Here is a 24,288-nt window from a genome sequence, read left to right on the forward strand (position 1 = left end):
ATTATTATTGTTATCATTAACATTATCATCATCATCATCGTCATCTTTTTCATTATTATCATCGTCATCATTATCATTATTATCATTATTATTATTATTATTATTGCAAATACTACTGATTGTATACAACACACTTCTTGGTCGAGCTCCTGGCATGAAAGAACAGGATGTCATCACTTACTGATAAGTGTCCTTCGTGATGATACGGGAAGTGTTTGTAGAGGTATGAGGACACAACAAGCTGCAGCACAGAATCACCAAGGAACTCAAGCCTTTGATTGGAGCCCCTGACAAAGAGGAAAATGAAACAAAAATAATTTCCTGTGATTTCTTTTTCACAAATTTTGCGACTTGCTGGATGCAAAAATTTCGCTTCCTGGTATTACTGCACAAAATGATTGTGAATGAAAGAAATTAACAAAAACACATTCTCCCGAAATTCCCGCCTCGAAGTAAAATCATGAAAATATGTAGCTTCGAAATATGTGGCATGTCCAGTATCGATGAAATTTCACAAGTCATGGGCCGGGATAACATGTTTTTTGTTTTGATTGAAATAATAGCCACCAAAACAGATTGCAATCAGTTAATGCTTTATGCAAGTTTGATGAAGGATCTACCTACATGTATAACACAATAAAAGGTAAATGCCAGTTGTGGTAACGGTAACAGAATCCAATGAAATGACCACCAAAGTGTCTGTTTGTATACATAAAAAATATGTGCCAAAAAATTCTGGAAGAAATTGTGTAATTGCTGAGAAATTAGCAAATAAGCACAGGATCCGGGTCAAGCGTCGGGCCGACATTCAAAGCAATACATGTAATAATACACTTATCTGTGTTGGTGATCTTCAGTGTGAACATTTTTCAGCGTATATTTCAAGATTTCACAAAGTTCAGTTTATGTAACTGTACCAGATCTAGATCCTCGATGATATACTGAAAATTAAGCCTGGTTTTACAGACTTTCTCATGAAATCACTGTTTACTGCAACTACTGGCATTTCTCTTTAATCAACAGGCATTAAAGTATAAAATTTATGCAGGGCAAGGCCACCGTTCAAAAGGACACATAATCATACATGTAAATCAAATGGAGAAAATATTTTGGTGGTCATTTCATTGGATTCTGCACAAACTCATTTTGAATCATTACCACGACTGGCATTTACATGTTTATTTGAATTTGACAACTCTCCCTAAGGCCCATTTATCAGGGAATTGTGGTTTTCTCCCATGGTACCCATTCCCCTGGGGCAGTAATCTACTCCTCATTCACCTTTCACCTCACCTGGGTCGAGTGCAGCACAGTGTGGATAAATTTTTTGCTGAAGGAAAATATGAAATGGGTACGATTTGAACCCAAGACCCTCTGTTTCAAAGGCGAGAGTCAGAACCACTAGACCACGACGCACCCACTTGTAACCAAGGTAGTATATTGTTTTATTTCCTCATAAAAGAAAACTAGAATTTGAAGTAAAACGTTTGAAAGAAATTACATTTTAGCTACTTTATGTATTGGGGTACATGGAAAAGTAATCCTTGCCTTACATCACAATAACATCACATATGCGGCCAATTTGAATCTCCTTGGGTGTAGTGATTACCAATATTTACAACTTTTAAAAATTCATAACTTTCTTAATATTGTTTGTCTGATATTGTCCAGACTTTCACCTATCAACTTGTCTGATTTTTCTTTTTCCTCTAAAAATAAGTTTACATTTGAGTCGGATTCCCCTTTTAATGTGGTGATTTTCAATCAGGATTTTATCAGCAGGGACAGTTTCATAGAATACATACTGTGTCAGATTGGTATAGCCCACAGATCTCTGGGTAAACGCCCTGGCAAGAAGCCGAATGTGCCGGAACCGCATCCCAGTGTCTTCCTCAAAGACTGTCAGTTTCTGGGAAAAAATGGAAATAAATTACATGTAAGATATTTTAGTGGATATTTAATCAGTAGCAAAGATATGATATTATTAGGGCGAAGTCGAACTGGCATGGTCAACAGTAACCAACCGATGCTGCCCGTCGAAAACAGGAAATAATTTAACAGAGATGCTAACCTGATCAAGAACATTTCAGTATGTTAAAGGCTGAAAATCAGTATATTGGTAAGAAAACCATTATTATCACAGAAATACACTGTACCATAATACAACAACAAATAAACTAAAACTTTAGAAATCAGTAATTTGCATGAAACCACCAATGTCCTTTCTGATTTTTTTCAGTAAAAAATGTAATTACTGGAAACCAGTGCTACTTGACAGATCTGATATATTAGTGGATAAATGCATGACTAACAGTAGCAAGGATGTGATATTATTAGGGCTAAGTGGAATTGACTGTCCAACAGTGTCCAACCGATGCTGCTGTTCAACGGCGCAATTTCTTCTAGACAGTGGATTAGTCTCTGGACTTTGAAACAGAGGGTCATGGGTTCAATTCCCAGCCATGGCGTAATTTCCTTCAGCAAGAAACTGATCCACAATGTGCTGCACTCAACCCAGGTGAGGTAAATGGGTACCGGTAGGAAGTAATTCCTCAAGAAGCTGTGTGCGCTGTGAACGCCTAGCTTAGCCGGGTAATATAGGAGCACCTTGAGCACCTATCAAGCTGGACATGTGCGCAATATAAATATCCTATATTATTATTATATTTATTGCGGGTGAGTTGCGGGCTATCACCCTTAAGGCTTGCACGGAATGATGTGAGAGAGCCTTTAAAATTTAGATAAGTTAAAAATAACAAGGTCTTACCTGTAACACTTCTGAATTCTTGATCAGGTGTCGGTCTGTGTCGGGGAAATCAGCCTAATATTTTTTTTTAATGAAGACAGAAGAGCATGATTATATTCATATAATATTGACTGGCCTTGAGGGGAACATCAAATATATTGCCCGCAACAGAATCTTATTCTCATGTTATCATATGTGCTCAAATTTCAGCTATTTTAAAAGATGAAATATTGAAAAAAAAAGAACTTCTTTGTCACCCCCCCCCCCCTGAATAAGCAAGTGGCTTCAGACATTGGACATCAGGCAACATTGCACCTGTAGTCTCTTTAGTTTTGCTTTAGAAATGATCAGCTGCTTGAATAACTTATTACCCATTGGAACTCCAGTCTTAAAAACTCCTTGGTGTAAATTACAGCCTTTTGAAACAGCCCTTGGATCACTTACAAGGTGTAAGATTCTCCTTTTATTTTCACCAAATGGAATTATTTTCTTTACTAACCTGTAAGGGGTCTTTGGGATGTTTTAACCAGATATTTTGAAAATGTTCTTCCTCGAACAGCAATTTGCCAAAGATCTCCCGACAAAGCTCCAGCCCTGCCTCCAGGTATATTGCGCCAAAGACCGCCTCCAAGCAATTTGCCATCGCATGTCGAAGGTCATAGGGTCGGCAGAGGTCAGGCCCATGGGCATAGAGCATGTACTTATCAAGTTCAAGTTTCTAAAAAATAGAACAAGCAATAGGAAGAGCTTTTAAAGTTATAGGTGGTAGATACACAATGAGCCTCAGACTGAGTGAGCATCATCATCATCATTGTCATCATCATCAGCATCATCAACATCATCATCATTACCATCATCATTATCATCATCATCATCACCATCATCATCATCACCATTACCATCACCATCATCATCATCATCACCATCATCATCAACATCATCATAATCATCACCATCATCATCACCATTATCATCATCATTATCATCATCACCATCATCACCATCATCATCATCATCACCATCATCATCACCATCATCAACATCATCATCACCATCATCATCATCAACATCATCATCATCATCACCATCATCAACATCATCATCATCATCACCATCATCATCAACATCATCATAATCATCACCATCATCATCACCATTATCATCATCACCATCATCACCATCATCATCATCATCATCATCACCATCATCATCACCATCATCAACATCATCATCATCATCACCATCATCATCATCAACATCATCATCATCATCACCATCATCAACATCATCATCATCATCATCACCATCATCATCAACATCATCATAATCATCACCATCATCATCACCATTATCATCATCACCATTATCATCATCACCATCATCACCATCATCACCATCATCATCATCATCACCATCACCATCACCATCCACATTATCACCACCATCATCACCATCCCCATCCTCTTACCTTTGCCAAGACCGACAGATGTTGGTTCTGGACTAGTGCCATACGATACGTCGCCAACCCACCCTCCTCCAGGTCTGGGAACAGGTGATAGAGGTGAGTACTGGAAAGGAACTCGATCACTGCATCCCCGAGGAACTCCAGACGCTCGTAGTGCTTGATGTGGGACGGCAGCTCGTCGTTTGAAGCCATCAGAGACATGATGCGGTACAGCTGATTGATTCCTGCAAATGAAATTCAAGACATATCACGGGAAGTTCGGAAAGAACATTCCTTCACTCAAATGTTCAGAGTACCCAATCATGCTTCGTCCTCTGTTTAATTTAGACCGTGGTCTAACTTTGTGCTAAATTTATGGGACGCCAAACATGTCATAATTTATTCACATGGCATGTTTCTTATGTTTAGTGTGCTTTTTCCCAATTCTTTATTGGTGACGATAACTATCTTATCCTTACAAGACAGTTAAGAATGATTTGAAAGTAAAATGAGCTGATACTATGAATCTCTACTGTTAGAAATTTACCTCACAATTGACTATCCAACGTTCTACCATAGATTTAGATCAGAGTTTAAATTAAACTCAACTTCAAAATACGGGTCTCTGTCCCTCTCAACCCGGGCGTTAAATGGCTACCCGGTAGGATGTGTGAACGTATGTAATATGCATAGTAATAGAGTCTTGGAACTCTAGTTGGATTGCTTCCCAGGGAGTGGAAAAGGTGCATATATTGTGTGCGAGCATGCCAGGATCAGATGACGGGGGTAATAATAATTACAATGTATATTGCTTAGAAACACCATCAAGGGGGTGTCGTGGTCTAGCGATTAAGACTCTTGTCTTTCAATCTGAAGGACATGGGTTCAATTCTCAGCCATGGCGTGTTTTCCCTCAGCAAGAAATTTACCCACATTGTGCTGCACTCCACCCAGGCGAGTTAGATTGGTACCGGCAGGAAGTAATTCCTCAAAAAGCTGTGAGCATCAGAATTGCTAGACTAGCTTAGCCAGGGTAACATAGCAGCGCCTTGAGCACCTGACAGGGGGGATAAGTGCGCTTTATAAATCCTATATTATTATTATCACTAAACACAAAATATTATTTGCAAGACATTATGAATGACCCCAGAGAGGAAAAAAAAACACTTAACCATTCCACGTACCTTTCTTTCTTTCTTTTGCAAGGACCTTCTTGTGTTCTGTGTGATCCTGTCTGCAGCGGATACCACAGTTGTACAGAGAGTTCCTCACATGGTCGGGGGTGGTTCCAAAGTACAGCTTGTAAGACGGATGTGTCATAGCATACTATGATGGGGGGGGGGACAAGAAGTCAGTAGACTTGTTAAATACTATATTGAAACAATAAAATGTTATATACAGTCAAGGCCAGAAGTTTACATACACCCATGGAATTCAGTGAAATTTGTTCCTTGCCAAACATTGTAAATTTACTATATCTTCAGAAATATAAATACTACCATGACTAATTTGGTATCAAATGAAAGAGCATATTAAGCTAGAGCTTTCACATGATTGGGATGCCATTGGGATTAAAGTACATTTCAGGTGGAATTTTCTTTCTTCATATAAATATAAAAATGCAAAATCTATGATTTATACAACATTTTCTATCATGATGCCACCATTGAACAAAAGAGTGTAATCTGGAATGTTCATGTTGAGAAGTAACTAGCATAAATATGAAGTTTTTATTTTTAATTTGTCTAAAATATGAAGTTTTTATTTTTAATTTGTCTAAAATATGAAGATTTTTGGGGAAAAATGACACCTAAATATTTGTCAGCTCCTGGTGACAAATCAATGTGATGAAGGGGCATGATATAATCATTTGTTTGATATCAAATTTGTCTTGATAGCACAAATATCCAGTGGTCCAGCAGTCCAGTGGGTGCTTAAGCTATACTCTGTTATGTTTATTATGTGTTGTGCTACACTGTACCAATTTCTTATAATTTTCATTGCCGAAATAAATAATAATAATAATATCTTTATATAAGATACAGTAAATTTTATGTTTGGCAAGTGTCAACTTTTCTTTGAACTTCTACTCTCAACTGTAAATGCTAAAACTTAAGTACTGTATGATGGAAAGAAATTAATTGGATTAGGGGAGCGTACTGTCTAACACTAGGTTGTCTCTTAATAACTGTGTACTATGCATGGCTAGTATTAAAATTACCTTCTGAGATAACAATTAGTAATACAGAGAATAGATTACCCCTATAATAATTTTATTTGTGTATAAGATGTTTTCTGAGGGCAAAGGTACCTGTTTAGTTACACGGTGACACAATTATTGTGATACGAGTGGATCGAGCAGTGAATTAGTTGATTACAATTCAAGTGGGTCTATATAACAAGACTACGCTCCTCAGAAAGTTTATAACCTTGCCAGATATGAGGTGGGGCTATTTAAGGCAGCTGGTTCAAGTGCCCTTTAAAATATACAAATATGTAGTAGGCTTTACATTTGTATTATTAAAGGCATACCAAATTCAAATATCCTGATACTACACGGACACCATGTCCACTAAACAGCATCATCCACTGTTTTGCTTAATAACTTAATGAACAATTAAGCTAAATGACCCCGAATTTCCTGTAAAATGTATAGTCTTAATACAAATGTATAAAGCCTACAAACAATAAATGTATAGTATAATTAGTATTGATTTATGTCACAATTTGTGCCTGAACTGCACGGAAAGACCCACATGTGCGTATGAATGCTTTTGCTGATACTTACCCTTAGGAGCATGGGGTCCTGGAACTTGTAGCCCAGAACCTTGTAGAGGTTGTTGAGGCAACCGAAGTATCGAAGGTGATTGACGAGCACTGGGAGCATCAGAGCATGCTAAGGGAAAAAGAAGAATCAAAGGAAACATTTTACAAAATTACTATATGACAACTCCAACAATCTGATATGAATGGAGCTTTGTGGCCCACACGGCAAGTCTCTGGACTTAGAAACAGAGGACTGTATTCTGAAATTGAGATCATGGGCTAACATTGTGCTATTAATTATGGAGCCACAAATGTCAAAATTTTGTTTGCATGGCATAATAATAATAATAATACACCGTTCTTGTATAGCGTATATTACAATTATGAACAATGGCTCTATGTGCTTCCAAAGGACTTGGATATTATTACCCTAGCTGTAGCTTGGCAGCCGTAATTATTAAGATTACAGTGCACATGCATTTCAAGGAATAAATTCCTGCCAGGTACCCATTCACCTCACCTGGGTTGAGTGCAGCATAATGTGGATAAATATCTTGCCGAAGGAATTTACGCCATGGCTGGGATTCGAACCCACGACCCTGTTTCAAAGTCCGGAGACTAATCCACTGGGCCATAACGCTCCAATGTTTCTTGTGTTTACTGTGATCTTCCCTAATTCTTTAATAGTGAAGACAATTACGTTTTTAATATTTCCCAGACAGTTAAGAATCATTTGAGAGTCAAATTATTTAACTTCGATTGTTAATTATTAATGTAACAATTGGTTATAGTTAAACCACAATTTTAAACCAGAGTTTTAATTAAACCGACTTCAGAATACGGGCCAGAGGGTTCAAACCCCAGCCATGGTGCAACTTCCTTCGGAGAGACACAAGATTAATGTATGACATCAATCCAATATGAATAGAGCGTTGTGGCCCAGTAGATACTTCTCAGGACTTTGAAACAAGGGGTCGAGGGTTCACATCCCAGCCATGGTGTAATTTCCTTCGGAAAGACACAAAATTAGTATAATGATTCCAACAATCAAATAGAAGTGGAGCATTGTGGCCCAGTAGATAATTCTCAGGACTTTGAAAAAGAGAGTCGAGGGTTCAAATCCCAACCACAGCATAATTTCTTTCAGAAAGACACAAAATTAATGCATAATGATTCCCACAATCCCGATACAAATGCAGCATTGTGTTCTAGTGGATAAGTCTCCAAACTTTGAAACAGGGGGACGAGGATTCAAATCCCAGCCATGGCATAATTTCCTTCAGAAAGATATTGATCCACATCCATCCTGCACGCAACTTCAGTTGAAGTGAATGAGGATCTGGTAGGAATTTACACCTTGAAATGCATTTCTTTACAGCTGCTCTGCTAAAGCCAGGATGATTATGCTGCATTACTGTACAGCACCGGATACTTCTGAAGTAAGTTTTAAGCACTATATAAGCAAGTGTGATTTATTTACATGACGTACAAGTGATGCGGCAAGAAAAGTTAGGTTTGACGCTCAATCACCTCTTCATGGGTATACCATTACAGTGGTACACAACTTTTCTAAATATGTGGGCCTGTTGTGGTCTAGTGGTTCTGACTCGCCTTTCGAACAGAGGTTCGTGGGTTCGAATCCTGGCCATGGCGTGTTTTCCTAGCAAGAAATTTATCCACACTGTGCTGCACTTGACCCAGGTGAGGTGAATGGGTATTCGGCAGGATTAATTCCTTGCATGCACCGAGCGCCGGTGACGGTAGCTCGAGCTAAAGCCGGGGTAATATAGCAGAGCTTTGTATCCTCAGGCAAAAAGCACTTCATAAATCCAGCTATTATCATCAAATACATTTTAATCAATTCACTCCTCAAAATGGCAACATTTGCCGATTTTTTTTTTGGGGGGGGGGGCTCTTACATGTACATATCATGGAAACATTAAATATGAATAAAATACAAGTTTAAGGTACCAGCACACACCTGACAGATGTCCACTCCTATACCAGTGGCTAGCATGTGCTCACTGCTGACCTCTGCCGTGACCTCTCGGACCCTGCTTCCCTGGATACGGATTTTCTGCAGTTTAGCCTCTTTCTCCGCCATTTTCTCCTTGTCCGCTTCGGTCACTCTCGGCTTATTCAGCAGCAGATGACGCAGTCGGGTGAACGACTTCAGCAGCTTACGATAGCTGGAAGAAAAAAACATGAAGTAACGTGTATGAGAGGTTGTACAGCCTGTCCCGCAAATCATGTTGACACTTTAAATGAGTATAATGTGGAAATTATCTAATCATATTATTATTATAATTTTATAATTGCAAACTAGCATTTGTTGATTTATACAACTGGTATATATTTCATGCAATGTGGTCCATTGAACACAAAGATATGAGCTGTCTTTCAGGACTCGTCAGAAAACCTCTCTATCAAGTTATGTTACTATGTTGAATAAAGTATGTCGTCCAATATGTCTTCATTCACTCTTATTTTATTTCCTTTTTTAGTGTTTGGTCCCCCAACTTGCCGGCACATGCTTAAATAAAAAAAAATGTTTCAGTTTTAATCAAACATACAAATTAGTCTCTTTTAAAGGACAAGTCCACCCCAACAAAAACTTGATTTGAATAAAAAGAGAAAAATTCATCAGGCATAACACTGAAAATTTCATCAAAATCGGATGTAAAATAAGAACGTTATGGCATTATGGCATTTTAAACTTTCGCTTATTTTCAACAAAATAGTTGAATGAAATATTTTCATTTTCTCGTCATTGTCATGTGAAATGAAGTTTCATTCCTCCCTGAACACGTGGAATTCCATTATTTTAACATTTTGTGCTTTAGGCAATGAGGTCCTAATCATCAAATTCGTAAAAATTGAAATATTGTATAATTCAAACAATAAAAAACAAAAGAAATAGTGAGTGAGTGACGTCACCGACTCTCTCATTTGGATGTAACTGGCTCGTTCATATAACTATTTTGTTGAAAATAAGCGTAACTTTGAAATGTCATAACTTTCTTATTTTACATCCGATTTTGATGAAATTTTCAGCATTGTGCTTGTCTGATTTTTCTCTATTGATATAAATCAACATTTTTCTGAGGCGGACTTGACCTTTAATAACTACAAGAAAATGGGTTAAAACAGTTTATAATGCATGTTCTCTTCTTGAAAAGTTGTGAATATTCTTCTTCTAGTTTGTACATGTATCTAAATCATTTTCATTTATTCTTTTCATAATCATTTACAGATTGAAAGATTAATTTTCTGTACTACATTACGGGCTAGCTGATCTGCTATCAAGGCTCAGGCATCTCTGTAATCTCTGCATGTTAAGCCATGTGAAGGAGAGCTCAACGGACATTGTCCTGACTATACATACTACAATATTAAACTTTGATGGAGAGGTTTTGTGATGTGTAATGAAAAATGCTCATATCTTTGTGATTACTGGACCAAGGGCCCATTGCAGAAAGAGTTGCAATCAATCGCAACTCTAATAAAAATCATGCCCAACTTGATTTTCAACCAATCAACAGCACACATTTGGGACTTGCGATTGATTTTTTGACTTGCGTTTAAATGCAACTCTTTCTGCAAGGGACCCCATGTCACATTAAGTTTCATCCACTTGTAGAAAATGAATTGTAGTTTAGGCATGTAAAGATACAAAGAATGTAATGTTGTAATTTTAATATTCTACCCATCTAAAGTGCCATTAACATTTTTTTTGTGGGACACGCTCTCGCGGTGTTGTGGCTCAGTGGATAAAGTCTCGCACACTGGACTGCAATGGCCCCGGTTTAGTACCATGGAAAAAAGTACATCTTGACACTTTAAACTCACTTCGGGTCTCCAATGTAGGAAAGCTGGGCGGGCCGGACACCAAAGTGGACAATGACGGGAAAGGTCTTCTTCTCCGGGTCCATCTGGTCTCGGTCAAGCTGATCAATCCGTATTGATGATGGTTTCTACATGGGAAATAGAATACAGGGCCCAGTCTTACAAAGATTTACGATTCATCCAATCAACCTCACGCATATGGAAATCCATCAATGTCATCATTTTTTCTTCTAGGAAATTTGCACAACGTCCTTTGACAACCAAGAGAAGTGTACTGAATTGCTCAAAAAACAATGAATGTATGAATGTACATCATATCTAGAAAATATTCTAAACAAACATGTATTTTAGATGTCGTCATTCACTCTTATTTTATTTACTTTTTTACAGTCTGGTCCCCAAACTTGCATGCACATGCTTAAATTTGAAAAAAAAAAAATGAATGTTAAAGTTTTAATCAAAACATAAAAATTATACTATTTTAATAACGAGAAAATGAATTAAAACATTTTTCGATACATGTTCCAATCTTGAAAAGTTGCGTATGTTCTTTTTCTACAGTACTTTGAACATGTATTTACATTATTTTCATTTATTCTTTTCATAAGCATTTACAGATTGAAAGTTTATTTTTCTGTACTATGTCCTTTGACAACAAAGAGAAGCATACTGAATTGCCAAGAAAACACTGAATGTATGAATGTACATCATATCTTAGAAAATATTGTAAACAAACATGTATTTTAGATGTCTTCGTTTGAATTACGATTGATCCAATCAACCTCAAGTATATGGAAATCCATCAATGTCATAATTTTCTTCTTTAGGAAATTTGCACAATGTCCTTTGACTACAAAGAGAAGCATACTGAATTGCCAAGAAAAAAATGAATGTATGAATGCACATCACATCTAGAAAATATTCTAATCAAACACATATTTTAGATGTTGACGTTGCTGGCTTTCCATAGTTATCATTGATTGGATCAATTGTATCTCTTTGTAAGACAGGGCCCAGATTTAGGTTGACCATTATTGTAGACTGTGCTATAGAATTGGTTTATTTCTAAGCAACAAACATGCAGCTTGCAGGTTGAAAATGTTCAATTTATTTGCAAACAAAAATCAAAAGAAATTATAAAAAGTGAGGCACAAATCATGAATCAGCACTAGTAAACAAATACATTTGAGCTTTGATAAGTTACATGTAGTTCTGATTTAAAAAATAGATAATAAATGAATAATACATCAATTTTCCACTACCACGTTATAGAAAAATGCTGAATCAAACAGCAAATAGAATGAAGTAAATACTAAGAGAAATATACAAAATAAAAAAAAACATTTATTAAAGCAAACATCAGTTTAATATGTGATTGATTTAATAAAGAAGCCACTGTATAGATTGAAATAGCATTAGGAGATTATTTCACGTCAAGTAGATTTGATGTTAATATAAATGGTCACTGAATTGCAAGGAGAACATTGATTAAGCAAGTTGAGCAAATGATGCATATTGACAATGGTTTCCATATGGGTTGAACAGTATCAAATTCATGCCAAGTGTTTTGTGATATTTGCATTCTTGGACCAAGTTTGAAGTTGATCTGTCAAATGGTTCTTTAATTATTAGGGACAATAAATCGGGAACAAGTGGAATGCCTCTGGCCGTCTCACCTGCATCACGCGGTTCAATATAGCAGCAGTGCTCACTTTGAATACTACTCTAACTCACACAAGATGTTCAGTGATACATTGTTACTCTTATTTCCCTTTTTAATGAACTAGACCAATAAACTTACAGAGATATGATGGTTATTCAACAAAAAACCCCAACATGGCCATGGTCAAGTTCATTGACCTTACATGACCTTTGACCTTGATCATGTGACCTGAAACTCGAACAGGATGTTCAGTGATACTTGATTACTCTTATGTACAAGTTTCATGAATCAGATCCATAAACTTTCAAAGTTATGATGGTAATTCAACAGATACACCCAATTCGGCCAAAGTTCATTGACCTTTGACTTTGGTCATGTGACCTGAAACGCGCACAGGATGTTCAGTGATACTTGATTACTCTAATGTCCAAGTTTAATGAACTAGACCAATAAACTTTCAAAGTTATGATGGTAATTCAACAGATACCCCCGATTCGGCCAAAGTTCATTGACCCTAAATGACCTTTGACCTTAATCATGAGACCTGAAACTTGCACAAAATTTTCAGTGATGCTTGATTACTATTATGTCCAAGTTTCATGAATCAGATCCATAAACTTTCAAAGTTATGATGGGAATTCAACAGATATCCCCAATTCGGCCAAAGTTCATTGACCCTAAATGACCTTTGACCTTGGTCATGTGACGTGAAACTCATGCAGGATGTTCAGTGATACTTGATTAACCTTATGTCCAAGTTTCATGAACTAGGTCCATATATTTTCTAAGTTATGATGACATTTCAAAAACTTAACCTCAGGTTAAGATTTCGATGTTGATTCCTCCAACATGGTATAAGTTCATTGACCCTAAATGACCTTTGACCTTGGTCATGTGACATGAAACTCTAATAGGATGTTCAGTAATACTTGATTAACCTTATGGCCAAGTTTTATTAACTAGGTCCATATACTTTCTAAGTTATGACGTCATATCAAAAACTTAACCTCAGGTTAAGATTTGATGTTGACGCCGCCGCGGCCGCCGCTGCCGCCACCGCCGCCGCCGTCGGAAAAGCGGCGCCTATAGTCTCACTTTGCTTCGCAGGTGAGACAAAAATGGATGGCTGGAAGAACAACCATAAAAGGGCTATTCTTGGTCATCTGTGTGACCAAAATTATGACAAATCATGACTTTAATTAGTAACGAATATAAACATTTCAAAGATTTACTCATTCAAAGGTTACTATATATAACAATAACATGTTTAGTCTGCTATCACTTGGAAGTCTTTTTTTGCTGTATCCAAAGTGCAGGTTCAAGGTCAGATATCAAAAGAAGTGGGTCTCGTGTGACTCAACATTGAAGCATGATTAAACTTTCGAAAAATCATATTCAGCTACAATCTCTGAATTTTTAAAGATTTATATCTATTAAAGTCAAGATTTGTCACAAGTTTGGTCACACACTTGACCAAGAATGGCCCAATTAAGCATCATCTACAGTCAGATAAAGCATTAAAAAATTCAGTATCTTTACCTTCCCTGGGCGCGTGGCAATCATATGCTGAAGCTTATCCACGTATCTCTGCCACGAGGTCTCGCTGACGGCCAGCCAGTCGTCCAGCTTGGCCGGATCTATGATCGGTCTGCTGCTTCGGATCAGGTACTGGATCACGTGGTGCATGGAGAGGATCTCTTTGCCGTTGTTAGGAAGGAGACGGGCAAAGCGGGGCATGAAATGGAAGTGATGACATCCACCTTCCTTTCCTGAATAAATAAATAAATGAATAAATGAATGAATGAATGATCGATTGAATGAAAGAATGAATGAATGAATGAACAAATGAATGGATGAATAAATAAATAATATAGGATTTATATAGCACATGTATCCACCTTGTTAGGTGCACAAGGCATCCTACATTTCCCTGGCTAAGCCAGTCTACTGATTCCATTGCTCACAGGTTTTTGAGGAATTACTTCCTGCGCCTACCCATTTATTAGTATATATCAATATCACTGACACACACTTAGTGTGAAATATTTTGAAAATGTAGAAACGCTCTTAATGGCAAATATTCCTATTTTAAAAATTGTGCATAAAATGAAGTTTTTAGGACCTCCCCACCATCCCCTCCGGCCTCTCCCAAAAAAATCAATACAATGCTCTCTGAACACATGGGTTTAGAAAACCACACAGAAACCTCCTTTGAAATGGATACAAGAACACCAAGCGAAGATTAAATCTTTTTTTCTTTCTCGAAGGAAAGTAAACCTAAATAGGACTTGTGCGTGTGTAATGTGATTTCCTTCGAAAATTTGACCCTTATAGAATCAACACTTACCTTTGAAATCAAAGTCCCAAAGTTCAAGAATTTCTTCAAACAAGAACCTTGAAAATAAATCCAAGCCTTTCACTGTAAAATGCTGAAAAATTAAATTAAGATAAACAGGATTTAGATTTGATTTCTGATCCTCATCAAAGATACTACAAGGGGGAGATTGGACAGTACATAGACCGCGTAATGAAACCCCCTACAGCGTTGAGTATTAAAGTAGCAACCTTTTTTTTACATTTGTGTATTGCAAGATGGTTGTGTACAAAACATATGAGAGAAATGGTGAAGGATTAAAGGAATACTGTAAACGCTGTTAATTTCGCAGGATTAATTTTTCGCGCTTCAAAACATATTCGCGGGTTTTTAAATTCGCGCAACACACTCCATAATCACAAATCACCTTTTGCCCATCTATGAATGGTTTTAACTAAAATTTCAGCAACGAAATTGTATTTTCTAATCATAATTCTAGCTCTAGGGCGGCATAATTCAGCATCGTTTTCATCTAATCATGAGCTTTTGTGACATTTAGCGCATCTTTTCTTTGCAGGGCGGACATCGGGGAAGGCAAAACGGAGGCGCTGCTCGGGCAGCTAGCTGCTGCTGGCCTTGTATGGCCGGCCGAGCAGCGGGTAAGGACAGGGGGGATTACGGCTACTCAAAGTACATGGGGATCAATCAACAAACATGGGCGATCGACCCAATGTCTTCTCCAAAACTAAACAGATCTTAACACTCACCAATAAAACAGCAAAGGCAATTTATATTTCAACCAAAATCACAATTTAAATACCGATCTGCGACTGCTTTAGAACAAATTCTTGCGATGCACATAAATTGGAGCTCAAGCTTGCTTGCGTAAAAGCCGCCCTCTTTAGATCAAATTATGCAATCTCTTTGCCAAAACGATACATGCAATGTACCGCAGTTCAAAACTTGCATTAAGATAGATGCTCATAAATTTGCGCTTGCTGATCTTGCCGTGAAATACGCGAAAATTTCCACACCGTGAAAATTTTTCAGTAGGCGATTTTTACATTTACATTACATGCTATGCAGGTGAGACAAAAAAATATTGGGGAAGGTTTGAGGAAATTGAGTATACTTTGTCTTATTAGAATTTTAAATTTTGGATTTGTGACACCATAAACGAGCAGCTGCCCCATAAGTTACGTAATATGCTACGTAATATAAAATGCATAGATTTCAATGTTTTAATGGTTTGTAAAGACTTTCTTTCATTCCCTTTTCAGAAATGAGTGTGATTTGTCCATTGTTATACTGAAGGTACAGTAATAACCATTATCAATTTTCTGAAAAAATGACATCATTAATCTTTTACCAAATTATGTGTAGGGAATCTACTGTACTCACATATGGCGTGACAAATCACATAATAAAATTAATATATAACAAATTTTAATTCTTTGATATATTTTTCTCAAACCTCCGGCAATATTTTTAATGATTTTTTCTGCTATTTTTTACAATAAAGACCTTTTTCAGGGTGAACTTCCCCTTTAACATGCTGAATTTCAGGTTTACCTCAGGCATAGGCTCTGGGAAGAAGTGAAGGGTGTACTCCCGGCCAAATCGGACCACCTTGCATTCTGGGACTTCTTCCAAAGAATGGTGTGAAAAGAGGGAGAATCCTTCAAAGATGTACTCTCGTTTGTCGTAGATGATGACAGTCTGGGTAGTTGTCTACAGTAAGAAACATGATTTCAAGTACGAAGTCAATGCAAATAGTGTTTTCCACAAAAAACATAAATGTAAGACTATTTTTACTGTTGCCAAATTAAATGGGAGTTATTCCATGCTAATTATGATTGCAAAAGGGCAACCGACAAATAAAAGAAACAATAGAAAACAAAAAGTTCAAAAAATAAAGAAATGCATAACAAATTCACAAAGCAATAAAATACATGAGAAATTAAATGCTTTAACATTTTTCTTTCAATAATAGACTTGTTAGAAATGTCAAATCTATTATTTTCACCCTAAATTAGCTTTCTACTAGCTATATAAAGTGAGTTAAATGCAAAAACATACAAAATTTCATACATGTATTGCATAATTAATTAATAAAAATGTATATTTTTCAAATTTTTTACTATCTTGTAGTATACAGTACATCCAGTTCTATGTGCTTGCAAATTTTTCGTAGTGGCCAAAGTTGACAAATTACATTAAATTGACTACTACTACATAGACCACTTAATATTTGCTTTATTTTCTCAATAGCCAATGAGGGATATGAAAGTCACATACATGATTATTACATGTATGTAGATATGTCACAAATAGTAATAAAGAGAAAATTAAAACAAGAAACATCACTCACCAGGAAGTTGGTAGTAGGTGAGATGGTGACTCTGTAATGGTGCAGCCTGGAGGCATTGTTGGTGTGCGGCTCACACAGTGGGATGGGTTTCTCTCCAGGAAAGATGTTATGCCTGATACCGCTCTTCTTCTGCTTGATGCTACACTTGCACAGGGGACCATCGTACATCTGTAGGTTCAGGAAATACATGATGCAAGAATGTGGACACACTTTTACACTTATTCTTCGTGGATATGTCGAGAGCTGATTAAAGAAATGATTGGTGATTGATTGGTGATGATTTTTTACCTGATTGCTAAGAAAGCACGAATGCTTGTAAGCAAGCAACCAGTGGACCAACAGCTTAAGGTCCTCTCCGAAGGACCTGGTACTGAGGATTAATGCCTTACCAAAGGGCACTAGCGCACCAAGTGGGAATCGAACCTTGGTCACCGGAATACGAATCCCCCGCTCTGCCGACTGAGCTATCGCGCCTCCGTGAGCTTTCAGCATGGCTCCCATAACATTTGCTCCAGTGAAAGTGGCTCTGCTCTTAATTCCACACACTAACCGAATGACCAACTTCAACCCTACATGTAGGTTTAACACTATACCCTATCATAAACCTAACATAAAACCCTATTGCAACCCTTTCCCCAACCCCATATCTTAGATTAAATAAAGCCTGGAGCAACTGTCGCAGGAGCAAATGTTGTACCAACGATGTAAGAATGTGGACACACTTTCGCATATTTTACATTTATTCCATGATCGTGGAAAGTTGATTTCATAAATACATAAGCTTTCAGCACGATATACATCACAAGCAAACTTGCCTGAGCAACCATTATGAGATCATACATCACGAGAAAGTCATTTAAATCAAGGTTGGTTGTCACCATATTATTTATCATACATCTAGATCTGGTACATTAATGTAAACTTATCTTTGTGAAATCATTAAATGTTAGCTCAAAACCAATAATTCTGATGATCACTAACACAGAAAAGCATATGTGGGACAGTGTATAAATATTGCTTGGGGAAAATACCCAACATTTGATGGAATTCCGTGTTTATCTTGCTCATTCTCAGCAATTAGGCCATTTCTTTAGAGATCATTACCACAACTAGTATTTATCTTTAATGCCACAAAGCATTTTCATACTTTGATCGCGCGATCGCTGCGAAAATTTGCACATGCCTAGAGCAGTATGTAAATTACAAGACTGTATAGTAAATTCTTTTTAAATAATTGTTTAGCAAGTAGAATGCTAATTTTTCGGCGGGAGTATCAATTATTACATTTCTAACAAATATCTACAAACAATTTGCAAAAATATATTTAATTTCTTATGTATTTTGTTGGGTTTTTTTATTCGTATGTATTCCTTTGTTTTTTATTGTTTTTTCCAATGAACTTTGCCGGGGACCCTTATGTGATCATAAATAACATAAAATAAATCCAATTAAGTCAACAAAAGTAAAAATAATCATACATGTACATTTATGATTTTTTGTAGAAAAACACAATTTGCATTGACTCTGTACACAGAATCACGTTTTTGAGCAATTTTGGGTCTGACATGCACTCAAATGGTGATAACGTGTGAATGACAAGTTACTGATCACCACTGGAGATTCCTAGCATTGTTTCAAATTGACTCCCCCCCCCCACTTTCATAAGGGTTGAAGGTGAATGGGAGCCACATCATCACAGGGACTAACCTCTCCGGGGTCATTGAACCACAGATTCTCAGCCAGACGCCACGGATGATTGGCCCTATTCTCAAGACATGCAATGCGGAAATCATAATTCTCATCCTCCTCGCCCGACGAGGCATCCGAGTCAGAGTCACTATCGCTGCTATCGCTATGCCCATGGTCGTCATCTGACAAATAAAGGAAAACATAAAGACATGAAAATGAGAAAGGCAGGAGTGTGATAAATAAGAGTTTTCAATAATTGCAGAGTGATAAATGGAAAAACTTTGGGTCCCATCGGTGAAATGTCAATTTCTGAAAAGAAATGGGCAAATGGTTGCCAAGTGCCGCAGAGCTTTTCGTTAGGCGATTCCGTTCGATGGTCAGCTTTGCATGCCCAACCCTCATTTTTTTTTGTACTTCACTTGTTACTTTAATACTAGAGATATTTCTGTAAGATTACTACTACAACTTCTGATATGAACTAAAAGGAGATACATGTATGAAACATCAAGCCCCCTAGGCAAAGTTCTGCATTTATTTTCCAGAGATGCCCTATCAAAATAAATTAACAAGAGGAGTGCCTCTGGCAGTCTCACCTGCATTACAAAATTTAATATAGCAGCAGAGCTGACTTTGGAAACATCTATAGAATAATCATTCACAAAAAAGAACACATTCATATGATAAAGTACTGTGTTCACTGACCCTAAATGACATTTGACCTTGAACGTGTGACCAAAGACTTGAGCAAGACGATCAGTGATACCTGATTACCTTACGCCTACATTTCATGAACTAGATCCAGAAACTTTCAAAGTTATGACTGCAATTCAACAAATACCCCAACAAGGCCACAGTTCACTTACCTTGGTCATGTGACCTAAAACTCACGCAGGATGTGATTCTCTTTTATGGCAAGACAATAGGTGTTTCTTTAATGGGAAGGTTCACCCTGACAAAGTTTATTTTAAAAATAGCACATGAAAATGAAATGCAATTCATCACAAACCATTAAAAAGAGAAATTTATGCATTCTAACATATGGAGCAGCAGCTTGTATATGACGTCACATAAAAAATGTGAAATTCTAATAAAGGCCTGGTCACACCGCCCGAGCGTTGCTGGAGCGGTCGTGGAGCGGAGAGAAAAAGAAATCATCCCCGCTCGCTACTGTTCACCATTTTCGATTTCGATTGTTTTTTGTCTGTTTTTTTCGATTTTTTTACCCAATTTTGTGAGCGAAATTCGACCCTCTCACCCTACCGCTCCAACAACGTTCGGGCGGTGTAACCAGGCCTTAACTTTCTTGATCTTTAACAGATTTTCCTCAAACCTTCACCAATGTTTTTCAATCATTTTTTCAGCTATTTTAACAGCAAAGTTTTTGTCCTGGTGAACTTCTCCTTTAACTTACGAGAATGGTAATGCCAATGGAGTTCGGGCTTCTTCTGCTCTGGCTCGGGCTGGCTCGCTCTGACACGAGGTCCCCGTTCGACAAGTTCTGCCTCAAACCGCTTCAGAAGTTCTTTCATTTTCTCCGTACCAGCTATAGAACTTGCATTCTGCGTGACAGAAAACAAGAAACAACATCAGGGCCCCCGCCTTACAAAGAGTTACGATTGATCCAATTGTTGTAACTCTATGGAAATCCATCAGTGTCATTAATTTTTCTTTAGGACATTTGCACAATGTCCTTTGTAAACAAAGAGAAGCACAGTGAATATTCAAGAAAACAATGAATGTATGAATAGACATCACACTAATTTCAAACAAACATGCATAATTCATGGATAAAGACTATTAGTCCAGGATAGAAGAGGCATAACCTTGTTTTTTCATATATACAATATTTTTTTAAGGTTTCTTGTCAATTCGAGGGTGCTGATTCCGTATCTGAATGATGCCACACGTGTAACCTTGAGCATTTTCCGCAAATTGGCAAAATCCAATATGGGCGCCAAAATATGCAAATTACCCATGAAAATCCTAAAATTGTCCGCACATTGGCTATGAAATGCATGAAATCGTGTGGCAGGAGTGAAATACTCTCTGAAAAAATAACTTTTGGTAAAATATTTATTTTTCTGATATTCAAAATGGCCGCCAAAGGCCCTTGTATATTCTATTATGTACAACCAACAAGAATAACAAACACGTCTGCTACCCTTATCGATAACATTTTCTGCAATGTTCATCCTTTACCAGAATCTGGTATAGTCATTTCTGATCTTTCAGATCATTTTCCTGTATATTGTAGAATGGCTTTGCTTATGCGTCCATTTATTGATACTACAAATAAACGGTCTCGGGTAAATAGCCCTGAAAACATTGCCAAGTTTAAGAATGCTTTAATGGCAACTACATGGGATGATGTCCTCTGAGATCATGATGTAGATAGTTCATTTAATACTTTTTTTGATAAATTCATGCTATTGTATAATTATAATGTCCCATTTCGATCTGTGGACCGTCCTAGTCATAAGAAATTGCCTAAAATGCCATGGATTACGAATTCTTTACTGAGATCAATTAATAAGAAAAATAGACTTTTTCACAAATATAAAGTTAGTAAATGTGAAAATTCACGAAGAAAATATTCCAGTTATAGAAATATCCTCACTTCACTATTGCGCACTGCTAAACGAGAATATTATGCTAATCGATTAAAGGTTGCGTGTAATGACATTAAGGCGACATGGAAGGTCATTAATAGCTTATTCAAAGGAAAGCAAAAAGTGTCCAATATAAATGAGTTGGAGGTTGATGGCAACTTGATCAATGATCAAAAGATTATTGTGGAGAAATTTAATACTTATTTTTGTAATATTGGCCCTAATTTGTCAAGGGAAATACCAGACTTTCAACAACACTTTCGTCATTATCTTAAGTCACCTAACAAGCAAAGTATTTTCCTTCTGCCCATAAAAGAGAAGGAACTTCTTGATTTAATAGGTGCCTTAAAGAAAGGGAAAAGCCCAGGGTGTGATAGTATTGGAAATGGTTTAATTAAGGATGTTGTTGATGGCATATTGAAACCTCTTGCTCACATCTTTAACCTGTCTTTGTTAAATGGGGCTGTGCCTTTGAGGATGAAAATTGCTAAAGTAGTGCCTGTATTTAAAAAAGGGAATGCAAAATTATTCACAAATTATCGTCCAATTTCTCTATTAACAACCTTTTCTACGCTTTTGGAAAAGCTAGTATACATACGAACTGTAAAGTTTTTGAATGAGAGTAAGGTGTTCTCTCAATTCCAATTCGGTTTCAGAGAAAAACATACCACAAGCCACGCTGTTTTGCATTTTGTTAATAAAATTGCAAATGCCCTTGATAACCACACCCACACGATTGGAATTTTTCTGGACTACTCTAAGGCATTTGATACTGTAGATCATAATATTCTGTTGAGTAAACTGGAATATTACGGAATGAGAGGCACAGCCCTTAACTGGTTCAGAAGTTATTTGGCAGGGAGGAAACAGTTTGTTTCTTTAAATGGTGTGGATTCGGAATTGCATAGTGTAACATGTGGTGTCCCTCAGGGATCACTTTTAGGACCCCTCTTGTTTATATTGTATATTAATGACTTCCAGTATTCATCTAAACTGCTATCTTTTTTACTTTTTGCGGATGATTCCAATATATTTTTTTCCCATAAAGATCCTCAATATCTCCTGAATACCGTCAATATTGAGTTGCAAAAAGTAACAACCTGGATTCATGCAAACAAATTGTCCCTCAATCTCAAGAAGACTAATTACATGTTATTTAGCAACACAATCAAAACTCTGCCTGGTTATATCTCTTTTGATGGTGTATTAATTGACAGAGTGGTTACAACTAAATTTCTTGGTCTTCATATTGATGAGAATCTAAACTGGAAAACCCATATCAACATATTATGTAAGCTGTTGTCAAAGAATGTAGGTGTTCTAAACAGGTTTAAATTGTATCTCCCAACACATATTCTGAAAATTATATATTCAACTTTGATTCTTCCTTACATAAATTATGGGATCCTTGCATGGGGTAACTCTCTTAAGACACAGCTGAATAAATTATTTCTGGTCCAAAAGAGAGCTATACGAGCGGTTAGTAATGCTGACTTTCTAGCTCACACTTCTCCTTTGTTTTATGAACATCATGTTTTGAAGTTGGAAGATGTTTATCTTCTGCAGTTGGGGTCGCTCATGTATAATTTTCATAGAGGTGATTTGCCATTGACGTTAACACATTTATTTCATAGGAACAACCAATTTCATAATTACCCGACAAGAAATGCTACTGCACTGCGTATTCCTCATGCAAGGACAATGTTTGCTCAGAAAACACTGATCTGTACAGGGCCAAAGTTATGGAATTCTTTGAACTCCAACATTACCGGGTCTGTTAGTATTTCTGTTTTTAAAAGGAAATTGAAACTTTTATTTTTGAATAAGTACATTTATGATGTATAATTGTTCTTTTAAATACATGCAGAACTATGTGATTAGCAATATCAATTTTGTAAAATGTCTTGACCAACTGGTACATGTGCTCCTATCATTAAGTACTAGTAGTCATTTCAATTGTATTTTTGTTACAAATCTCTTATCTCTTGCCATTTTCTATCTTGTAACTTCGTGCTCCCCCCTGTTTTTCTATCTTTTTGTCTATCTATCTATTTTTTTTATATACCTACTTTTTTCAACATATCCATTATTTTTCTGTAAATAGTTTTTAACCACATATGTATCCCTGTATTTTTTTTTTTTTTTTTTTTTAGTATTATCAACCAGTTTAGCTAGAATCAAGTTTTGCTTTAAACAAACAAATAATGTATTGTTTCAATACTGAGGGACCGTATAACAAGCCTGGCTTCCAAAGGTCTCCTCGTCTTCCTCGTCTTTATATTACTTTCCTTTAATTATCGATGTTTGTTGCTTTTTAACGTTTTGGACATATGTGTTAGCATATTATTGTACAAGTATCTTGTTATATCTTACTTTTTCGAGGAGGATCAATAAAGTTCAAAGTTCAATATGAATAGAGAAAACTAATTTTCACAAAAATTATCACTTGTGATAATAGTGCAAAAAATCGCGATGTATGAACGAAGTAATATATGCAATTCATAATTACTAACGAGATGCATCATTTATTATGTCATATTTGAGAACATTTCTGTATTTTGATATCTAAAATAGCCGCCACTGGCCCAAAGAGTATTGCGTACAATGGCGATGGGGCCAACAAATTCGCAAGAGTGATCACTAAAATGCATATTATTAAGATTAAACAAGTGGAATACTGACTAAAAACATAATTGTTATCGAAATATATTATTAATATGCCATTTATGTGATGAATGTTTTATTTTGATATTCAAAATGGCTGCCAAAGGCCCTAAAACTATTATGCACAATGAGAAAGAGGAGCAAAGAAATCACAAGAGAGAGCACTAAAATGCATA

General features: G+C 36.6%; 1 protein-coding gene across 3 annotated transcripts in view; it reads right to left on the reverse strand.

Annotated features, from left to right (window-relative positions):
- Positions 1-24,288, reverse strand: part of LOC121429204 (ribonuclease 3-like) — a 51,483-nt gene that overhangs the window by 4,988 nt on the left and 22,207 nt on the right. For all 3 annotated transcript variants that reach the window (XM_041626160.1, XM_041626159.1, XM_041626161.1), the window contains exons 7-21: positions 20,251-20,398; positions 18,858-19,021; positions 17,151-17,318; positions 16,352-16,510; positions 14,813-14,894; positions 14,005-14,234; positions 10,806-10,930; positions 8,938-9,145; positions 6,979-7,086; positions 5,375-5,516; positions 4,215-4,435; positions 3,246-3,464; positions 2,768-2,821; positions 1,806-1,909; positions 182-287 (exon numbers count right to left, since the gene is read on the reverse strand). In XM_041626160.1, the coding sequence (XP_041482094.1) occupies positions 182-287; positions 1,806-1,909; positions 2,768-2,821; positions 3,246-3,464; positions 4,215-4,435; positions 5,375-5,516; positions 6,979-7,086; positions 8,938-9,145; positions 10,806-10,930; positions 14,005-14,234; positions 14,813-14,894; positions 16,352-16,510; positions 17,151-17,318; positions 18,858-19,021; positions 20,251-20,398 (2,238 nt within the window). The remainder of the gene's footprint in view (positions 1-181; positions 288-1,805; positions 1,910-2,767; positions 2,822-3,245; positions 3,465-4,214; positions 4,436-5,374; positions 5,517-6,978; positions 7,087-8,937; positions 9,146-10,805; positions 10,931-14,004; positions 14,235-14,812; positions 14,895-16,351; positions 16,511-17,150; positions 17,319-18,857; positions 19,022-20,250; positions 20,399-24,288) is intronic.

The sequence above is a fragment of the Lytechinus variegatus genome, chromosome 15, assembly GCF_018143015.1.
Source record: "Lytechinus variegatus isolate NC3 chromosome 15, Lvar_3.0, whole genome shotgun sequence".
Lineage (NCBI taxonomy): Eukaryota > Metazoa > Echinodermata > Echinoidea > Temnopleuroida > Toxopneustidae > Lytechinus > Lytechinus variegatus.